General features: G+C 45.9%; 1 protein-coding gene across 2 annotated transcripts; it reads right to left on the bottom strand.

Moving 5' to 3' along the window:
* Nucleotides 1-2,358: 2,358 nt before the first annotated feature.
* OTX2 (orthodenticle homeobox 2) lies at nucleotides 2,359-10,769 on the bottom strand. 2 transcript variants are annotated; one of them, XM_007422930.2, is made up of 3 exons: nucleotides 10,577-10,769; nucleotides 9,351-9,502; nucleotides 2,359-2,979 (listed from the first exon to the last, which is right to left on the bottom strand). In XM_007422930.2, the coding sequence occupies exons 1-3, from the start codon at nucleotides 10,767-10,769 to the stop codon at nucleotides 2,359-2,361; spliced, it is 966 nt and encodes a 321-aa protein (XP_007422992.2). The 2 variants fall into 2 exon arrangements, with proteins under 2 accessions (XP_007422992.2, XP_007422993.1); XM_007422931.1 differs by having other exon boundaries at nucleotides 10,673-10,769.
* Nucleotides 10,770-17,500: the final 6,731 nt, after the last annotated feature.

Raw genomic sequence — 17,500 nt, 5'->3', positions numbered from 1 at the left:
TAATCCCCGTCCACGCAGTTTGGCTACATACGAGGAGTATTAAGAAAGCGCTAACTGGGCGTCAGCACCCCGAATAAACCACACCTGAAGAGGAGATGGGGGTCAGTGCCGATGACGGGGTGGGGGGAAGAGAGGACATTGGGACGGATGGTTGATTAAAAAAGAAAAGGTGGGAATGTGTTGGAATACTGTTAATTTAAGGGGTTCGTTTATTGCTGAGTTATTGCACCTTAAATGCCCTGATTCCAGAGCATTTAGCTCTTCTACATCGGCTGGAAGAAAGGAAAAAGGGGGGGGGGGGTTGAATTCAGGCACACTATTTCTCTCCCCAAAGAGGTAACAATTTTCCTGGTGATTTCAGGGGGGGAGGGAAGGAGGGAAGGGGAGGGGTGCCGTGTGCTCTAAGTCCTTTTGTGTCCAGCTGTAGAAATCATAGCTTTCAAAAACTTTACCCCAACTCCTTTGTCCGGCCATCATTTGTGCGTGACTGCATCTGCTGTTTCGCGCATATCCTATATCCCTTGTTCTCAGAACGTTTATAGGAGCGACTCAAACACCCCGTGAGCCTCCAAAGGATCTCCCCCGAGTTCTTTATCTCCTTTCCTCTGCTTTTCAATCCCTAAATTAATCAGCAAAAAGCCCCGAAACGAAATAGAGAAAGGCGGGGAAAGTGGGGGACAGCCCACCACCATTTTCTATTCTAACAAACAGTTGAAGAAATTCAGGTTGTTTCCTAAGTTAGCCCTCACAAGGGAGCAAAGAACTTGATTCTTTGTAGTTTGCAGAGACAGCAAGCTAAGCTGGTTTGGGAATGTCACAAAAGATTGACTCAAACTCTGGAGACACCGAAAAAATATTTTTTCCCCTTCAGTTCAAAAAACAAACTCTTAAAACCTTCCATTTTACGGAAGTTGAAATGAGCTTTGAGGAGGGGAAGAACTTTCACAAGTACATGGGGAGACAAAGACTATTACTTGTGCTAGAACCATTTAATAGAATTATACATATCTGCCAAATCCAGAAAAAGTTTATGCATATATATCTTTTTTTCTCCATTTCACATCTGCAAGCATAAAAACAACAATGATTTTTGCTGTTTGGAAATTCAAGGTCAGAGCAATTGACCGATGTCTTAAATATATATACTTCTTTCTCCTTGCTGCTAGTTTTTTCCAGCAGTAGGCTACTGTAGTACAGGTGAATTTAAAAGTCCAAGTGTAATTTTTATTTAGTGACTGCTTTTTTTTTTTTTTTAGCTCTCAGTGGTTTTCATTCAGCCACAGCTTGCTGTTAAAAGTTGGTTTGTTTTTTCAGTGCAGTTTACCTCTGGTAAAAGGCAATTTTAGAGCAAGAAAAAGACAGAAGGAAAACCAGAGACGGGGAGGGAGAGGAAGAGAGATAGAAAAAGAAAGAAAGAAAGAAAGAGAGAGATGGTCATATGTAACTCAGTTGCTCAAATTTCACTGTTAATTATAACCTCTGTAAAATCACAGCAGAACCTCCTGCTGGTGTGGGGTTTATAATTGCATACAATACAGGAGATCACAGTTTTAAAGTCTAGCACAGATTAAAAACCACAGATGTACCATTTATATAAGACGCACACTGATTGTCTCTTAAAAACTACATATTGACTCCTTATTGACATTATTCTTATTTCCCCCCTCTTAAATAAAGTAGTGCAGCTAAGACAATCAGTCCCATGATCCACAGAGCTCTTAACCGAGTTCTTTGTTCATTTTTTCCTATGGCCAACTTTGCCAAACGTGGCCTGAAGCAATCGAAGAAGCTTGAGAGATGCATATAGATATTGTCCAGTAACACAAACATTTTAACCAAGGTTGGATGGAAAGGGAAGGAAAAGAAGGGGCATTCTTGCCATACTAAAAAAAAAAAAAAAAAGTATCTAGTCAGTGTCGGCAGGAAGGCAGGAAGGAAGGAAGGACGGAAGAACGGAAGGAAGGAAGACCCCCTACCCTGGGTCATAGAATAATCTTCCATCCCTATCCAGGCAAAGAAACCCAACAAATGGCTAAAACTATGAAGCAATGAAAAACTAAGTGATGTGATTCTGTTCTTGGTCTACATAACATGTCTTTCCTTCTTGTCTTCCTTTCCAGAGCATCTGAGCAAGAGGTGAAATTGGGAGGTATGATCACGGCCACTGAATTTCTTGCCTTTGTTATTAATTTGTGTCCTGTTCACAATTCTCTTTAATTTAAATCAAAGATCTCAAAACTGGAAATTTCAGCCTACTGTGGCTATTGTCTTGTCTGTTTCAACAACATCATTGTGATCACTTATCAGCATCAGCATCATCACCATTATTGTTTATCACAAAGGGTTCCTAACAGATCTTCACAAAACCTGGAACTTCCATGAAGATGTCTGGTCTTTATAATCCAAGCAGTCAGCATTGAAGTTTAGCTTCCAGGAGGCTGTTTGATCCTTATAATCCAAACAATCAGTAGATGAATTAAACCCCAAACTTGAAGCTCCATAACCTTGAGTAGAGAGTGAAGCTGGAGATTGGTTGAGATGGCTGGCCACAGCATTGGTACCCATGGGGCTAAGGGTGGCCCCTGGTCCAGGGAGCTGGTGATGCATAGGGGTCAGGTAAGATCCACAGTCCATTCCTCCAAAATATGAGGTTGAGCCGGCATATCCTTGGCTATAGCCTGAAGCCTGAGTGTAGGTCATAGGATAGGACCTCTGCATGCATGAAGAAGAAGTGGACAGGGGGTCTGAGAGAGGAGAGATGGATGCTGGGCTCCAGATGGACACTGGAGCACTGCTGCTGGAAATGGCAGGGACTGAGGTACTGGCTGGAGGTGTAAATTGGCCACTGGTTCCACTCTCTGAACTCACTTCTCTTGCTGGAGAACTTTTCTTCTTTGCAGGCCTCACTTTATTCTGGCCCCCATTCTGCTGCTGTTGCTGCTGCTGGCGGCATTTGGCCCGACGATTTTTGAACCACACCTGGAAAACCAACCAGGAAAGAAGAAGAAGAGCAAAGTGTGTTAGCTATATGGATCACAGCAAGGACAAATGGGATGAGAATAATTATCACAAGGTAGATGATAGCATTTAAGAGGATGTGGAATTCCACTGAGAAATATCATGTTTCTTGGTCTTTCCTCATTCAAGCAAAATTAAGCTTATGCTTAAAAATTGCTGTGAAAATGTTGCTAGTCCTCTTGATTTCCATTTTGGCTTCCCTCAACATCCCTTGTATGTTTTGCTGACACAAGAAGCAAAACACTGTCAGATTTTTTTTTTTTTTTAGCCCAGGTGGAATATGGTGGCAACTTTCATAATGCAGAAGCTCATATCGATGTGTAGCATCACAAAACAGAGCATTGCCATAGAGCCAACAGAGATTTAGCTTGGGGTGTTTTCAGTATTTAGGCTGAGGGCCACCCCTTGCTCCTTAAAAATGGGTGGAGAAAGTTGGAACAAATGACTAGGAGCAAAAAAACCCCCTATGATTTAACTCTTGGGGGCCAACAAAAATAATCATGGATATACTGTATAGGCATTAAATTGCCCAATGTTTGGCTTCATCAACTCCTCTTCTCCTGTTCATCTCTGCTTTATCACATTTTATACATCCCAGACAGAAAAATTATGTTTTATTTAGAAGACAGCCACTCAAAGGACTGTTGTTTTTATCTGCAACCATAAAGCAATGGTGTATGTGGAAAAGCACTGCCGAGTGTCAGTTTGGCCTTACTACCAATGCTTTCACACTGTAGACCCAAGCAGACCTTTAATAAGAGCACTTTGGAGAAAGGGAAAAAGTTATTTCCAAGGCTCTGAGCTTGGCATCTTAGGTACCCCACGGACTTCCACTTAAGTCCTACTGAAGTCAAACCCTTAATTAAAAGGAATAGAATATTAGAAAGGAGAGCTTATCAATTAAGAGAGCAACTGAATGGGAGGGAAACATGCTTGTTCAATTAAATGGGCTGAATCTTTTCTTTCTTTCTGAATGAAGGGCAATTAAATAGTAGGAAGTTCCTTGTAACCTGTTGATAGATGTTAGAGGTCTTCATCTCAGGCACATGCAAGCAAAGGTAAGCTTACTTGAAATCAATAGGATTTGTTTTCAAATCATGTGATTTCCAACCAGAGCACCACTCTCCATCTTTCTTGTTCCCCTCGGCCTAACTCCTTCACACCATCCAAGAGGCATAACTCTTCTGAGGACCATCCCTTGCTTCTCTGATGTTCTGGTTTCATTTATGATCAGAACAGTCTTAGACTTTCTACTAGCTAAGGTATGAAAAGATCAAGAACAGATACAGGCATGCAACTGAACAAGGTTTTCGAGTTTGGGGGATCGAGGGGCTCTCTTATGCAACAGGTGCCCTTTAGATCGTAGCTGTTTTGGACTCTCCAATGTAAACAGAAATCCATGTATATTGTTATTGAAAATGTTGATATCTAATGAGGTCTTTAAAAACACACAAACCACATTTGTTCCGAAGTGGAGCACTACATGCAACCATCACAACTTTCTCTCATCTCTCCTTAAATAATGTATTTCTGACTTTGTCTTTTCCTTCATCCCCACTCATCTAATCACTGGCAGTTCTAGGAAATCATTCCAAAAGAGGGCCAGGCACTTTCTGAGATATCACAAAGCAGCTGCTACGGAGTGTTCCAATTTTGGTGCTTGAATGGAGTATTCATTGCAGGAAAAATGCACATCAAGTGTGTTTTTTCCTCTGGTCTGATGTCGTATCTGCTACTTCTGTCCAAATGCCTGAAGATATGGCCCCACTTTGCTGCAAGATAAAGCTATCTCTACGAGGGAGTGTCTGAAGAATAGGGGGGAAAAGAAAAAGGAAGAAGAAAAATGAAGGAGCATTTCAAGAGGAGAGCATTATATTAATCTTAATTCCTCTCACCTACCATTTAAACTGCTCTTAACATTGTTCTGTGAAATGATCATTTTAAATGTGTTATTTTTCATAGAATTGTTTATTAGCTATATGGTTTTTAGTTTTCTATTTTATTCCTAATATATAATGTTCACCACAGTTAACAATATAAATCATATTAAAATAGAAAGCTAGAGAGAAAGGCATGAAATTTTAAATTTCAAATTTTAAATTTTAAAATTTTAAATTTTTAAAAAAAACAAATACTAGTTAGAAAATACAGCAAAAATTTTACGCAGCTCATGTAAAAGGGAGAATGATGAAACTAAATGTCATGTAAACCTGCATCATACCAAACATGGCAACCTGAAGTTCTCAGTTTGGTGCATTTTAGGAATGCTTAAGCAAAGATTTGTGAGAGGTTCATTCTTACAGGTGTATGATGCAGAACATTGTGGTTTGTTGTTGCAGAAGGTCACATGAATAGAACAAGTATGTCTCCAATAGAAGAGAACATCTGTAGCTCAGGGTTGAACAGGGGAGTCCTTGGTGCTCTCTGAGCTTGGTTGTTTGCTTGCAGACGTTTCATTACCCAACTAGGTAACATCATCAGTGTGACATCGCACTGATGATGTTACCTAGCTGGATAATGAAATGTCTGCAGGAAACAACCAAGCTCAGAGAGTACCAAGAACTCTACAAGTATGTCTCTGACTTGTTAGGAAGCTGGGGTTTAACTATGTCACCCTGTGGAGCATATAAAATCAGCTGAGAATCAAGCTTTGCCTCTCTCATCAAGGCCATTCTGTTAAAATAAATGGGATTTATGATGTATCTATTTAGAAAAGGAGTTAATTTCTTTTTTTAAAAAGCAGTAGAACATTTTTTAAAGAGCTGATTTGTGTTTAAAGATGTGTTTCCCTCTATCCCAAGAACAGACATATTTTACAGCAGTTTAACTATCAACTCCTTTCTCAAACCATTGTGATAACTGAAATTGAGTATAGGTGCTGAGAGATCTTTTTAAATGATCGTTCATGCTCCAGAGAATATCCCAGTTCTTGGGATCTCCTGGAGAGAGTGAAAACCTATTAAACTAGTTTAACTCTACAAGTGTAAATGTGCCTTGCTGCTTCCTGTAGCTTACAATATATTATTAATCCCCAGATGTAATGTCAGCAAATGTGTCCTGTGGCCATCTTTTTTGGTGAACCTGTTTTACCCCTTTCCTGAAAATATCTGAGAAATTCAATTCATTTCATGCTTAGTGGAAAGCAAGTACAGATGGAATCATTGGACAATGCTTTCAAGTTGAGGACCATTTTGGATGTCAAACTTTTTTTTTTTGGTGGACCCTGCAGGAAACCCCCATATAAACTGAAGTGTATAATGATTTGGTGTATGCATGTGTGTCTTCTTGGCATGGAGTATGGACAGCCTGAGTGTAATGCAGGTATTACAAAATGATACAGTATTACCAATATCCAGATTTCACTTAATTCTTACAACCTAATCAACTTCTCTTTTTAATGTTATATTGCAATATGTCATTTCACCCTGTAATTATGGTTCGGATTAGGAAACTGTATGGAGAAAGATTTTCCTTAGGTCACTGGGTTTGCATTTTTTCCAAAAGCTGCTTTTAAATGACACCTGTCTTAAATCAGTTTTGAGGTCACTCCTGAACTATAGCTCATAGACCTTCTGGCTAGTGGGAAAGCTACATTTTGCTGTTAAAAAAAATACAAAATTGGTTCTGATGGATAAATAAACTCCACTGAACCCACTGGTTTGTCTTTCTGACATTAGAAGACCCCTAGTTTATATAGGCGCCATTGTTTCTCATGACATCATGATGATGCCAGTAAGAATAACAGCAACCAAAATAACATCGCTAGTCAACTGAAAGGGCAATAGGTTCCTAAATTAAAGAAGATGTTGGCTGGTTTCTTAGCAAAATCAAAAGCAGTATAGAAGCTAAGTAGAAGCTTGGTGAGAAGCCACAAAACATAGCTGGTGTCAGTCCAGTCAGAACCCACCTTCCCCACCTCATTCATTGTCCAAACTTCTGGAGGTTTCTTCACCATTATGCATAGCATCCAAAACTGATATTTTAGTGAGCTTTGCCAAGTTCCACACAGTTCAACCCTTATCTCCCAGCATACGTTCACCACTTTCTCATATTTCTTCACACAGCCTTCTCTGCTGTAGCCCCCGCCCTTTGGAACATCTTGGCCCCGGAGGTGAGACAGACCCCCTCACTCCAGGCCTTTCGGAGGGATTTGAAGACCTGGCTCTGCCATCTGGCCTGGGGCGGGGAGGGAGGATATCAGAAATGGGGTTGGCTGGCCCCTTAGCAGCCTGGTGTGGCCCCTATCGGCCTCTTGGATTTTTTAGCCTTTTTATCTTTGTAATGTTTGGTTTTTAAAACTTTTAATTGTATTTCTGATTTTAGTTTGTTGTAAGCCGCCCAGAGTCCCCCGTTGTGGAGAGATGGGAGGGGACAAGTCTATTAAATAAATAAATAAATAAATATTTCCTCTCTTTTTCAGTGTATACCTCTTAGAAGTACATAAGGGTGTATATATTTGTTGACTTAAAGAAGCAGTATGTTGAATGATCATTCTCAGCAGGGTATAATATCAGAGCTGGGGAAGTCTGATGAACAACATAGTGGCTTGCACTGTGAAGATCTCCTTCCAAAAGTAGCCACTTGCATGTATCCTCCCGCTTATCTTCTCTTTTTTAGATTGAGCATGAGTATCTGCAAATGCATCTAGGTTTCTGGCCACTTAATAGACATTATAAATCATTAAAGAGGCCTGGGTATGAGCTGCATGCTAAAGGCACCCATTCATTTCCCACCAAATAAAAGGAGAGGAATGTGATTATCTTGCTACAGTCATATGAGATACAAGAAAAGTAATCAAACAGCAAACAGATGCTTCGAAAATCCTCTGCTTTTTTGGCAAGTTAATATGACCAGTAGGTCTGCCTGTCGGGACTTTAAGCCTTGCTGAGAATCTTCTTCCATGCACCCCAGCCAAACTGAACTCAGTCATCAGCCCTCTTCACCAAATCCTATCTCAAGAAACCATGAAGATTTACTGGGTGGCCTGCAAGGAATTCATAGTTATGGAAGCACAGGATTACCTGAGTGAAAACAGTTTGCTGAACAAGATTGTTGTCAGGCAACTGCATAGGAGGATTGCATTGAGCCTAGCTCATTCTAGTCACTTTTGAGATCAGAATATGCTACATTGGAGGGACTGAGAAACGTGATCCAAGATCTTTTCCAAGTAAAATAGATCTGGGCTATTCCCTCGCTAGAGATTTATAGCATCTTATAGTGCTACCCAGCCAGCATAAAGCTGGTCCTCATTATGGCACATTATGGTTGGATGACAATACAAATCACTAGAGAGGAAATGGCCTTGGTCTATCACAGTGTTTTTCAACCTTGGCAACTTTAAGATGTATGGACTTCAACTCCCAGAATTCCTGCTGGCTGGGAAATTCTGTGAGTTGAAGTCCACATACCTTAAAGTTGCTAAGGTTGAAAAACACTGGTCTAGCAATATGCAAGGGTGAAATACTTCTCTGACATGGTATGTATGACACACTTTCAAGGAAGGGCACAGTATCAGAAATTAGAGCTTTGCTGAAACAGACTGATGGTCTGTAACCTCAGTGTCCTTTTCCTGACAGTGTCCAAGTAGAGATCTCTCCCACTCCCCAGTCAGGCCATTAACACCAGATTTTGTCCCACTGGTAGTCTCCAACTTCTGGTTTTCAGAGATCCAGAACTTTGGAGCCTGTTTAGCTATCATGGTTAACAGTGGTGGATATTTCTCACCCTACCCTACATCTTTGTCTTTCTTTAAAAGCCATGGAGCATCAAGGCTACCACTACCTCTCCAGATGGCTGCAGTCCATACCTGATGGTGCCTTTCTCAACTTGGGGTCCTTCAGGTGTATTGAGCAATAGCTCTTATCATTCCCCTAAACCACTGCTACCAAGGGGAGTTGTAGTCCAAATGTGCTTGGAGATAACTGTGGCTGAGCTAATGAAAAGGGGGTTGGGGTGGAGGAAAGCTTTCTAAAATATTAGCTCGCCTAGAAAGTTGGCTTTCTGTCCATTGGGGTGGGAAGAAAGAGAGGACTTTCCTCTTTGATCTCAGTTTCAAATCTTATCTTTCCCTGGAGATCCTGGTCCTCGGAGGAAAGACAGGATGCTGAGGTCATGATACTGAAGATTACCCTGAATCTCGTCTCTTTCTCCCACTCCACGTGCTCTTTTCTCGACCTCCTCCCTCCATGACAACCCTACCCAGCCCCCTCCCGGTTTGTATTGTCCTTCACCGCCTCCCACCCACCACCTCCCACTCTCTGGAGATCCAGTCTTTCCCAGGGTCAGTTGGAGAAAAAGGAAAGCGGGGAGGCGCGCACCCGCCCTTCGCTTACCTGCACTCGGGACTCCGGCAAGTTAATTTTGAGGGCCACTTCTTCGCGCATGAAGATATCCGGGTAGCGGGTTTTCGCGAAAAGGGCCTCCAGGACGTCCAGCTGCGCGCGGGTAAAGGTGGTGCGCTCCCTCCGCTGTTTCCGAGGGGTGGCTGGGAAAGAAGAAGCGCCAGCTGACCGCTCAGGAGAAAAGCCCGGGGTCTGGCTAACTCCGGAGCCTCAACCGCTCTGCCGCTCCAGCGGGGAAGAGGACTCGCCCGCTCTACAGCGGGTGGGGCCTCCAGCAGCCAGTCCCTCCGGAGCCCTTTCGGCGCCGCTGATTTCCCCGAAAGCCCCTTGGAGAAGCCAGGGGGGTCCACCTCGCCGCCAGCCCTGCCCCGTCTTTCCTTGGGAGTAAGCCCAAACAAGTCCGGCTTCGCGGGGATTGATTCCCAAAGACCCGCGCGGAAGCTTTGTCTCCTGGGCGGACTCGGGCAGGATCCGGTTGCGGGGCAGAGGTCTCGGCTCAGCGATAGAAGCCACCTCTCCGAGCACAGGGGAGAGCCGGCTCCTCGGGCCACAGGCTAACCGACTCCAGGCCCCAGGGAAGGCGAGGTGCCCAAAAACAGGACGCAGTAGCGCGCGATCCTATTGTCTCCCTCCTGAAGGAGCCCCATCGAGCTGACTGCGAAGAACCCAATTGGGAGGGGCTGGGGTGGGGGTGGAGAGTGCAGGCCATCTGACCCAGGTCACAGTCTTCGTGGAGGAAGTGGGCTAGCGTAGCTTCAGGGGCGCCGGTAGGAGAGAAAGTGAACCCAGGGCGGCGGCGGCCTCAGAGCTACGGGATTTGACGGTGCACCGACTCGGGAACCGATTCGGATGCAGTGGGAGACCTGCTCGTGCAGTAAGCAGGGTTAAGGTCGGGGTGCAAGGGGCCCGCAGGATCTGGATCGACCGGGCAGATGAGGTTCATCCAGAGAGGAAGCCTAATCGCCCTCCGCCCCATGAACAATCCTCTCGTCCTTCTCCAGACCTCAAAACAAAGCAAAACCCAAAAAACCAACTTTCTCCAGTCTTCGGGAGCAGCGCCTTGCTCGGAAAGGCTCGCGGGTGCTCAGGCAGGAAATTCGCGAAAACCAAGTGAAAGGAGCTTCTTCCTGAGCCCGCGGAAGGGCGATATTAAGGGCGGCGCTGGGGTACGCCGGCTCCCTCCTTGTCTTCACCGGCCCCCAGGAAATAGGAGCCACCGGCGGGGGAGTAAGTAGGGGGCCCCGGTCGAGCGAGTCCCCGCCCTTCGGAAGCCCACGGATGGCCCGAAGGCGGCCGGATGGCCCCTAGCTTACCTGGGTACCCGACGGAGGGATGGAGCAGGTCCATCCCGGAGGTGGTGAGGCTTAGGCCGTTGACTGCGTAAGGTGGTTGCTTAAGATAAGACATCATGCTAAAGTTGGGGTGAGGAGGGAAAATGGCCAAAATTCTGGGGCTGGGTGGAGTCGGAAGGAGAGGGCTCCGGGGCCTGCTTCGTTCTCCTTTCCTCTTTCTTCTCCGGGTTTTCCGGGTTGAGAAGTTAGGCTTGAAATCTCGAGCCTAGTTTAGAAAACAAAAAGGAAGGGGAGGGGGGAGAGAGAGGGAGAGAGAGGGAGAGAGAGCGAGCAGTCAGTGGGAAAAAGAAAGTCCTGTTAACCGCGGGGTCTTCGAACAACCGGAGCGTTGCTCGCCGCGGGGCGGGAACCGTTGAGCTGCAGGCCTTGGAAAACCGTGGCGGACTGGAGGGGCGCATCCCTCGCCCGGGCTGCCTCGAGAAACTCCTTCCTCCCGCCTGCCCCACAAGTTACAGGGCCGACATACAGTAGCTGCTCCCTTCGTTAGGAGCAGCCCCCCCCCCCGCACGCACGCACGCACGCACTCCAGCCTGCCCCGCTCCGGCTTACTTTCCAGGGGGCATTTGCCAAGGTTTTCCTGGGTTTAGCAAGTAGTTAATTGCCTCCAACAAAACTTGATTGGGACCCATTTTACAGACACAAAGGACCCCTTGGCTAAATAAATAAGGCTGCTAACAAAGCCTCCCCACCCCACCCCGTAATTTTCCTCGGCGACAAAGGAGCGTATCTGTTGTCCCCACACCCACTCCGAGCTTTTTAATTACCCCGGATTTTGCAACTGCAGAAGAAGCGCCCCCCCCAGTTGAGAATTCAAATGCCCACTTTAAAGAAGATCTAAGCTAGGGGTTTGGTGGGGGCGCTCCACTGATTCCCTGTCCCTCTATCTTGGCATGCCTGAAGTGATTTCTTTCAGCTATTTCCCCCCTAATTAGCACTTGCGCTAATTAGATTTAGAGGCAAAAAAAGAACCCCCCGATTTCGAAGACTTTTAGGAAGGGGGGAGGAGGAGAGAGAAGGCCGCAGCAAGCTAAACAAACAAGTAATTAACTTTTGCATGAAGTGGAGAATCTTTTCGTCCAAACTCTCTTCCAGCCATCATCAGCATCTGCCTCTCTCTCTTTGGCAGGGGATGGAAGGGGAAGAAATTAAGGTTGCCTTAATTGAAGCGATTAAAACCTGTGCCTGGGTAAGAACAAGGAAAGAAGCGATCTTAGGTTTTCGTTTGTTTGGGAGTCCTCCCCCGCACCCCCAGCTAGTTTGGAGTCCAATCTACAAAGATAAGCTTCTGCACCATTTCGTGGTGAGCATTTCTTCATTTCAACACAGATTTGGGTGTCAGCAACCCCCCCCCCCCCAGCAAACTTCTAGAGAGTTCCCCCTACCCTCATCGCAGGGGGACGTTAACAGTTCCTGACAGATCAAACCTTCGCGCATTGAGGAGGAGGAAAACGGGGGTGGTGGTGGTGATGGTGCTTAAGGTTTCTGCGAGGATCTAATGAGCTTGAAGTTTTGGGAGGAGGCAGCTGTGTCTTTTCCCTCTTCCCGCCTGTCTCCGCACCACCAAGGGCAGACCACAGGTAGGAAACCAAGGAAGGAAAGAGGTATGTTGGGTCTAGCTCATTTCTAATACTTTGATCCTAAAACATTTCTTAATTTTCTCTTTTCTCTCTTTCGAGAAACAAATAAATTTAACGTAGCATCCTTCAACCAAGCCGTGGAAATACTGCTCCCAACATCTCCGGCAGGAATTCCAGCCCAGCATCCCTGGACAGGACCTGACTGAGGAAGCCTGACTTTTACAACATAAGTTTTTTTTTAAATCTGCGCATTAACCAGGAATGTAGGGGAGAGGGGAAGAGGCTTCCTTCTGGAAGTTTAGAGCCCGCCGCAAATCTCCATCTCTGCCCTTTCTTGGTAGGGAGATCCCTTTGCTCTCCCTGCTAAGACAATGCTGTGGCTCCCCGCCGGCTCTCCATCCGTGGGGAAAGGCGATCCAAGTTGCAAGGGAAGACCGACACAGCTCTGGAGGCGTCCTCCGCGAGCTTGCAACCAAACGGGGGACTGGGCAGAGGAACACCGAGAGGTTCAGAGGACGGCCGCCAATCTTCTGAGCACAATCGTCGCTCGAAGTTGGCGGGCCTCCTGAGCAAGGTTACCCACCGCTTTAAGGCAATCGACTATGTCCGTTTTGCTATAATGAAGTTCCGAAAATTTCACGGCGCAAAGTCGCTTTCAGATCCGAAGCACATGGTTTCCCGGAAAGGGAGGCCTCTGCTTATGCCGCGTACACAACTAACCCGCTCCAGCAGGCTATTAAGCCAAAGCCCGCTTTCCCTTCTAAACATCCCCCAGGCTCGATGTTATGCGTGTTGACATCAGAGTAGAAGAGAGGAATATACCTCTGAGGTTCACCGCTCAGATGGGCACTAACGCAGCATCCTATACCCCGCTTAAGTTTCACGAGAGGGATTTCCAAGAAGTAGCGATTGGAGGGATCTCAGCCGATCCTCTCCTTTGAAAGATACTGGGATTCTTCAAACGGCTTAAAAGGAGAGTCCTTCTGCGCTTCCAAGAATCCCACTAAACTTTTCACTTTCACCGGGAGAAAGTGGTTCAGCGGCAGATGAAAACTCCAGCTTGGGGAGCCCTTGTGTCTTAGTAGGCAGTTTCATTCCTGGATGAGACTTTAAAATAAATTTTAAAAAAAACGTTGTTTATTAAAAGGCACCTAATCCACCTAGATGATTTAGCTCCAAATCAGTTTTTGGACACATAAGATTTAGAATGTTTCCTGAGATTCCACTATGGGATTCATACAAGCCTTGTATTCCTTAAGGAATTGCAGTTTATTAATTTTGCCAGAATCAATCTATCCCTACACACAAATTTTTCATTATAAAATGTACATATTTTCAAAGAGAGAGGGAGAAAGAGAGAAGGATGGTGCAAAGTATATGGGCCCAGTGCAACCAACATTGTTTTTAAATCAGCAACAGGAAATCCAACTCAAATTTTCCCTGGTTCAGTATAAAAATGCCAGGAGCTCAATTCTCCTCAGATATTCTTAGAAGTAAACTCCATTATGTTCAACTGAGATATTGTGCATAGGATTGGGCTACAATGTAGCAGTCCTATGGATCCTTACCAGGAGATCAGTCCTATATCTTTATGAATATATTTGAAAGCTGAGTATTTATTTGCATCAAAGGAAACCAATCCCTTTACGAATAGCTTGTCCGACAAAGAAGGCTCAGCGAATGGAAACGAGTACCCTTCCCCTCTTTTTAAAACGACCATGCCATTCAGAAAAAGAATAGGAGAAAGTTACAGGTAACTTTTCATCTTTGAAACACAGTAGTGGATTTTGGGGGTCACACCCCCTGCCTCCTCCCCCCAGTCCTATCCGCATCCATTCAAATCGATTTCAGTTTTTTCACTGACTGTATCTCAAACGCTGCTGAACTGAGTCTACGAAACTTCTGGTTAACCTGCTCAAAGAAGCGGCTGTATAAACACCTGTAACTCAAGCTTGTGGGAACAACTCACTCGTTTTGTAACAGTTCATCCCAAGGAAACAACCGGGAAAGAATGTGGTTTAAAACGATTGATTTCCCAAGCTAAGCTTATATCATTAGGGCACAACACTCTCTCTACTTAAGCCAAGAGGAAGCCTCCATAAATTTATTTTCCCGTACTAGTAAGACTGTAACTCTGTACACATTTGCCAAGGCGGCCTTCTATACAGCAAGACTTACTTCTGAGTATATACACAGGTAAGGTCATGCTACAGGACTACTTTTTACACCTCTTCCGCGAGTAATCAGCAATGAACTTGCTGGAACTTGTATCTGCATTACGCAACATAGGATGGGATTGCGCGCTACTATGGGTCACTCCCCCCATCCCTCCTTCTGGGAAAAAGGAAATAAGACCGCAATTCACCATGTTTTAGATGCTACTCTTCTCCCTGATTTACCAAAAAACAAACAGACAAACAAACAAAGCCAATCTTATAATAATTTATTTTTAAAAACTCCCAGAACTTTAAAAAGAACACAAGAACTCCAACCAAATTTGTTTGTTTGTTGTTTTTGCTATTTGCATCCTAAAGTTTGCTTTGGCTATCAGGCCGAAACCCCTTTCCTTAAACTCAGGGCATGGTTCAGCCAAGGACCCTGAGGCATTTTTAGCTCGATTCACTCCCAACAGAGGAGGAGGTAGGAGAAAAGCACGTGGCTATAGAATCCGGCTCGAAATTTCAAAAGATTTTGGTTGGATCCTGCCTCGGAACAAGCAAACTCGCTCTGCAAAACAGAGATTTCCCCCCAGGAACTGGGCTCCTGGCTCATCCATCCGGTCCACGCCACCTTCTCCGCTCCACACGACCGACCCTGCTCGTTTCCGTGTTTCTGCGCCCCAGATAACAATCCAGATCTGTTTTTACTTGGCAATCAATCCGCAGCGCTTGCTTCGGAGTAAGCCTTTTCTGCTTGCCCTGCACGGGACAAAGCCCCGAGAGGACAGCTGCTGTGCCGAGCCCCCGAAAAGCTCCGAGGGGAGAGAGAAGTTTCCCTCCAGTTTCCTACCTGATCCGAAGTCACGCCCTTTCAGCCAGGAGGAGAGAAGGGCACTGCTACCTTTCTCCCCTGAAGAGCTGGTTCTAACGGCTGTTCTCCGCAATCTGTCGCTGAAGTGCGCTCCCTTTCCCTCGCCAGACCTCCTCCTCCTCCTCCTCCCCCCCGCGGACCCCCATCTACTAGTTGCTCTGTCCCCGCTCAATTATAATTACCCCGTCCAAGAATTAATTATAATAAATGTTTTCTTGATAAACTAACGAGATAATCCGGGCGGCACACGGCCCCTAATTACGGGACGGCTGCAACAGCACTCAGGATCATTTGGGTTGATTAATTTTCTGCCTGATGGCGATGAAAGAAAAAAAAAACCCAACCTTTCCATCGACTGGCGGAGAGGTTCGGGGAGAGAACAGGAAGGCAGGGCCTCGGCGCTTCCACGGGTTAACTGACGCAAGGAGACGTCCGGGTCCGTCTCCCTCCGACCTGCCCCGAGATCCTCGGCGCCAGCTGCCCAGCAAAACATTTCCCCCCATCCCGCAGCGCAGCGAGCTTTGGGGCGCAGGCGGCTCTCAAGTCGTTTCCCAAACCGACGCGCTCGCTCCTTCCGCCCCCTGGCCCTCCTCCCCAGCCGCTTTTGAACGGGGGCAATTAGGACGGTTGAGAAGGCCCTCAACAATGGGACGGGGGCCGCAGCAAATCTCTCGGGGTACAAATCCTAATTCGCCTCTGGCCAAAGAGAGTCGCTCCGGCTTGGGCCATTTCAAGTGCGGTCCTACCGGTCCCCACTCACAAGGAAGTTTTCTAGGCAGGATTGCGCCTTGGGTTCTCCAGAGTTCTCCGACCCCCTCTTTGCCTTGTTTTCTCAAACAAATACTGTGTCTTCCTCAGGCGACCACCGCCTCTGCACTCCCAGGAGAAGCAGCTTCGTGGAACCAGCTACAGGCCTGACTTCCAAGCATCCCTCAGTAATCGGGGAGAGTTTTTTGGGAAACAAATGGATCTGGACCAAAGTTTTAGCTGCTTTTCCTCAGGCTACGATCAGATCCTGTTGCTTTGTTGATTTGTGTCCCCCAGAAAAAAAACTGTAAAGCTGCAAGCCTTCCTTGCAAGCTTAGATGGGGAAGCAGTCCTGTTTTACTTTTAAATTTACATGGTTAGGATCAATCTGCTAAAACCTTTAGGATCCTAACCATGTAAATACAGTTGCATCGATGTCAGGGCCTTGAAGCAAGGTTACAGAAGCATCTGATCGCCATCCTAAACTTGAAATCCCCAAGAGCCCCGCTTTGCAACGAATGTCAGCTAAATCATCCCCGTCTCCAAGTAAACACAGTTACAATTGTGGGGATGGGGAGGGCAAAATCGAGTTAATTTCTAATGAGAGATATTGTTAAGAAAAGTAGAGAACAGAAGCTGGCTAGTGAGGGAAGGCAACAAGCAAGACTGAGTTTCTTTCTGAGCAAGTCTGTCTCCTTCCTCGGCGCCCATAAACCCACGCCTTCTTTTCTCCCTTTCAGTATATATCTGAACACTGGCATGACAACCCTTTAGCAACATCCATACTGTAAGAGCTGCCTGTCAGCCTGGCAAACTGAAATATGTGCCACTATTTAGACCTGCATACTATAAGAGGGAGGGGGTCTTTGAGTAAGTTTTAGATCTACACACGCAATACTAGAGGGACTTAAACGAATTCAGTGGCGGCAAGCTTGTCCTGTGTAAGGAAATTCAAGCTGTAAACACCGTGTTCAAAAGCTTTTTTGGCCAATATAACTATGGGATACTGTGCGCTGTCCTTACACTGATGCAAGCAAGCAAGCATGTTGTTGCTATTTCTCAGACACTGCAAGGCGTTGTGTCAGAGCGAACTTTTTGGAAACCTCTAGGCTAGTTCTCCCTTCTTTGCAGCCTCTAAAGCGCGCGTGGTTTGGGTGTGAAGAAGCACCCAGAAGCCAAGAAAGTTGCAAGTCATTTCTGATCCTCAGCTTGCGCTTCTTGGCACGTTGGTTGGGGAATCCTCGGGAGTAAAGGCCTCTGGCTTCCAATGGGGCTGCCTTCCAAAGAAGGGTACTTGGGATGGGGAGGGCCAGTGCACGGCCAAAATCTCTGGAGTTGTCTACATTCTGGCCGGTCTGTTGCCCGCAAATCCAAGCAGCTGCCTTCTCTCAGCTGGGCTTGATTTCTCTTTTCCATTCCTTCCTTCCTTCCTTCC

This window comes from Python bivittatus, unplaced genomic scaffold (assembly GCF_059951505.1).
Source record: "Python bivittatus isolate LINGU-HERP-01145 unplaced genomic scaffold, Pbiv_v1 ctg000580_np1212, whole genome shotgun sequence".
NCBI classification, from domain to species: Eukaryota; Metazoa; Chordata; class Lepidosauria; order Squamata; family Pythonidae; genus Python; species Python bivittatus.
The sequence above is the reverse complement of the archived record's forward strand: the minus strand, read 5'-3'. Positions and strand labels throughout refer to the sequence as shown.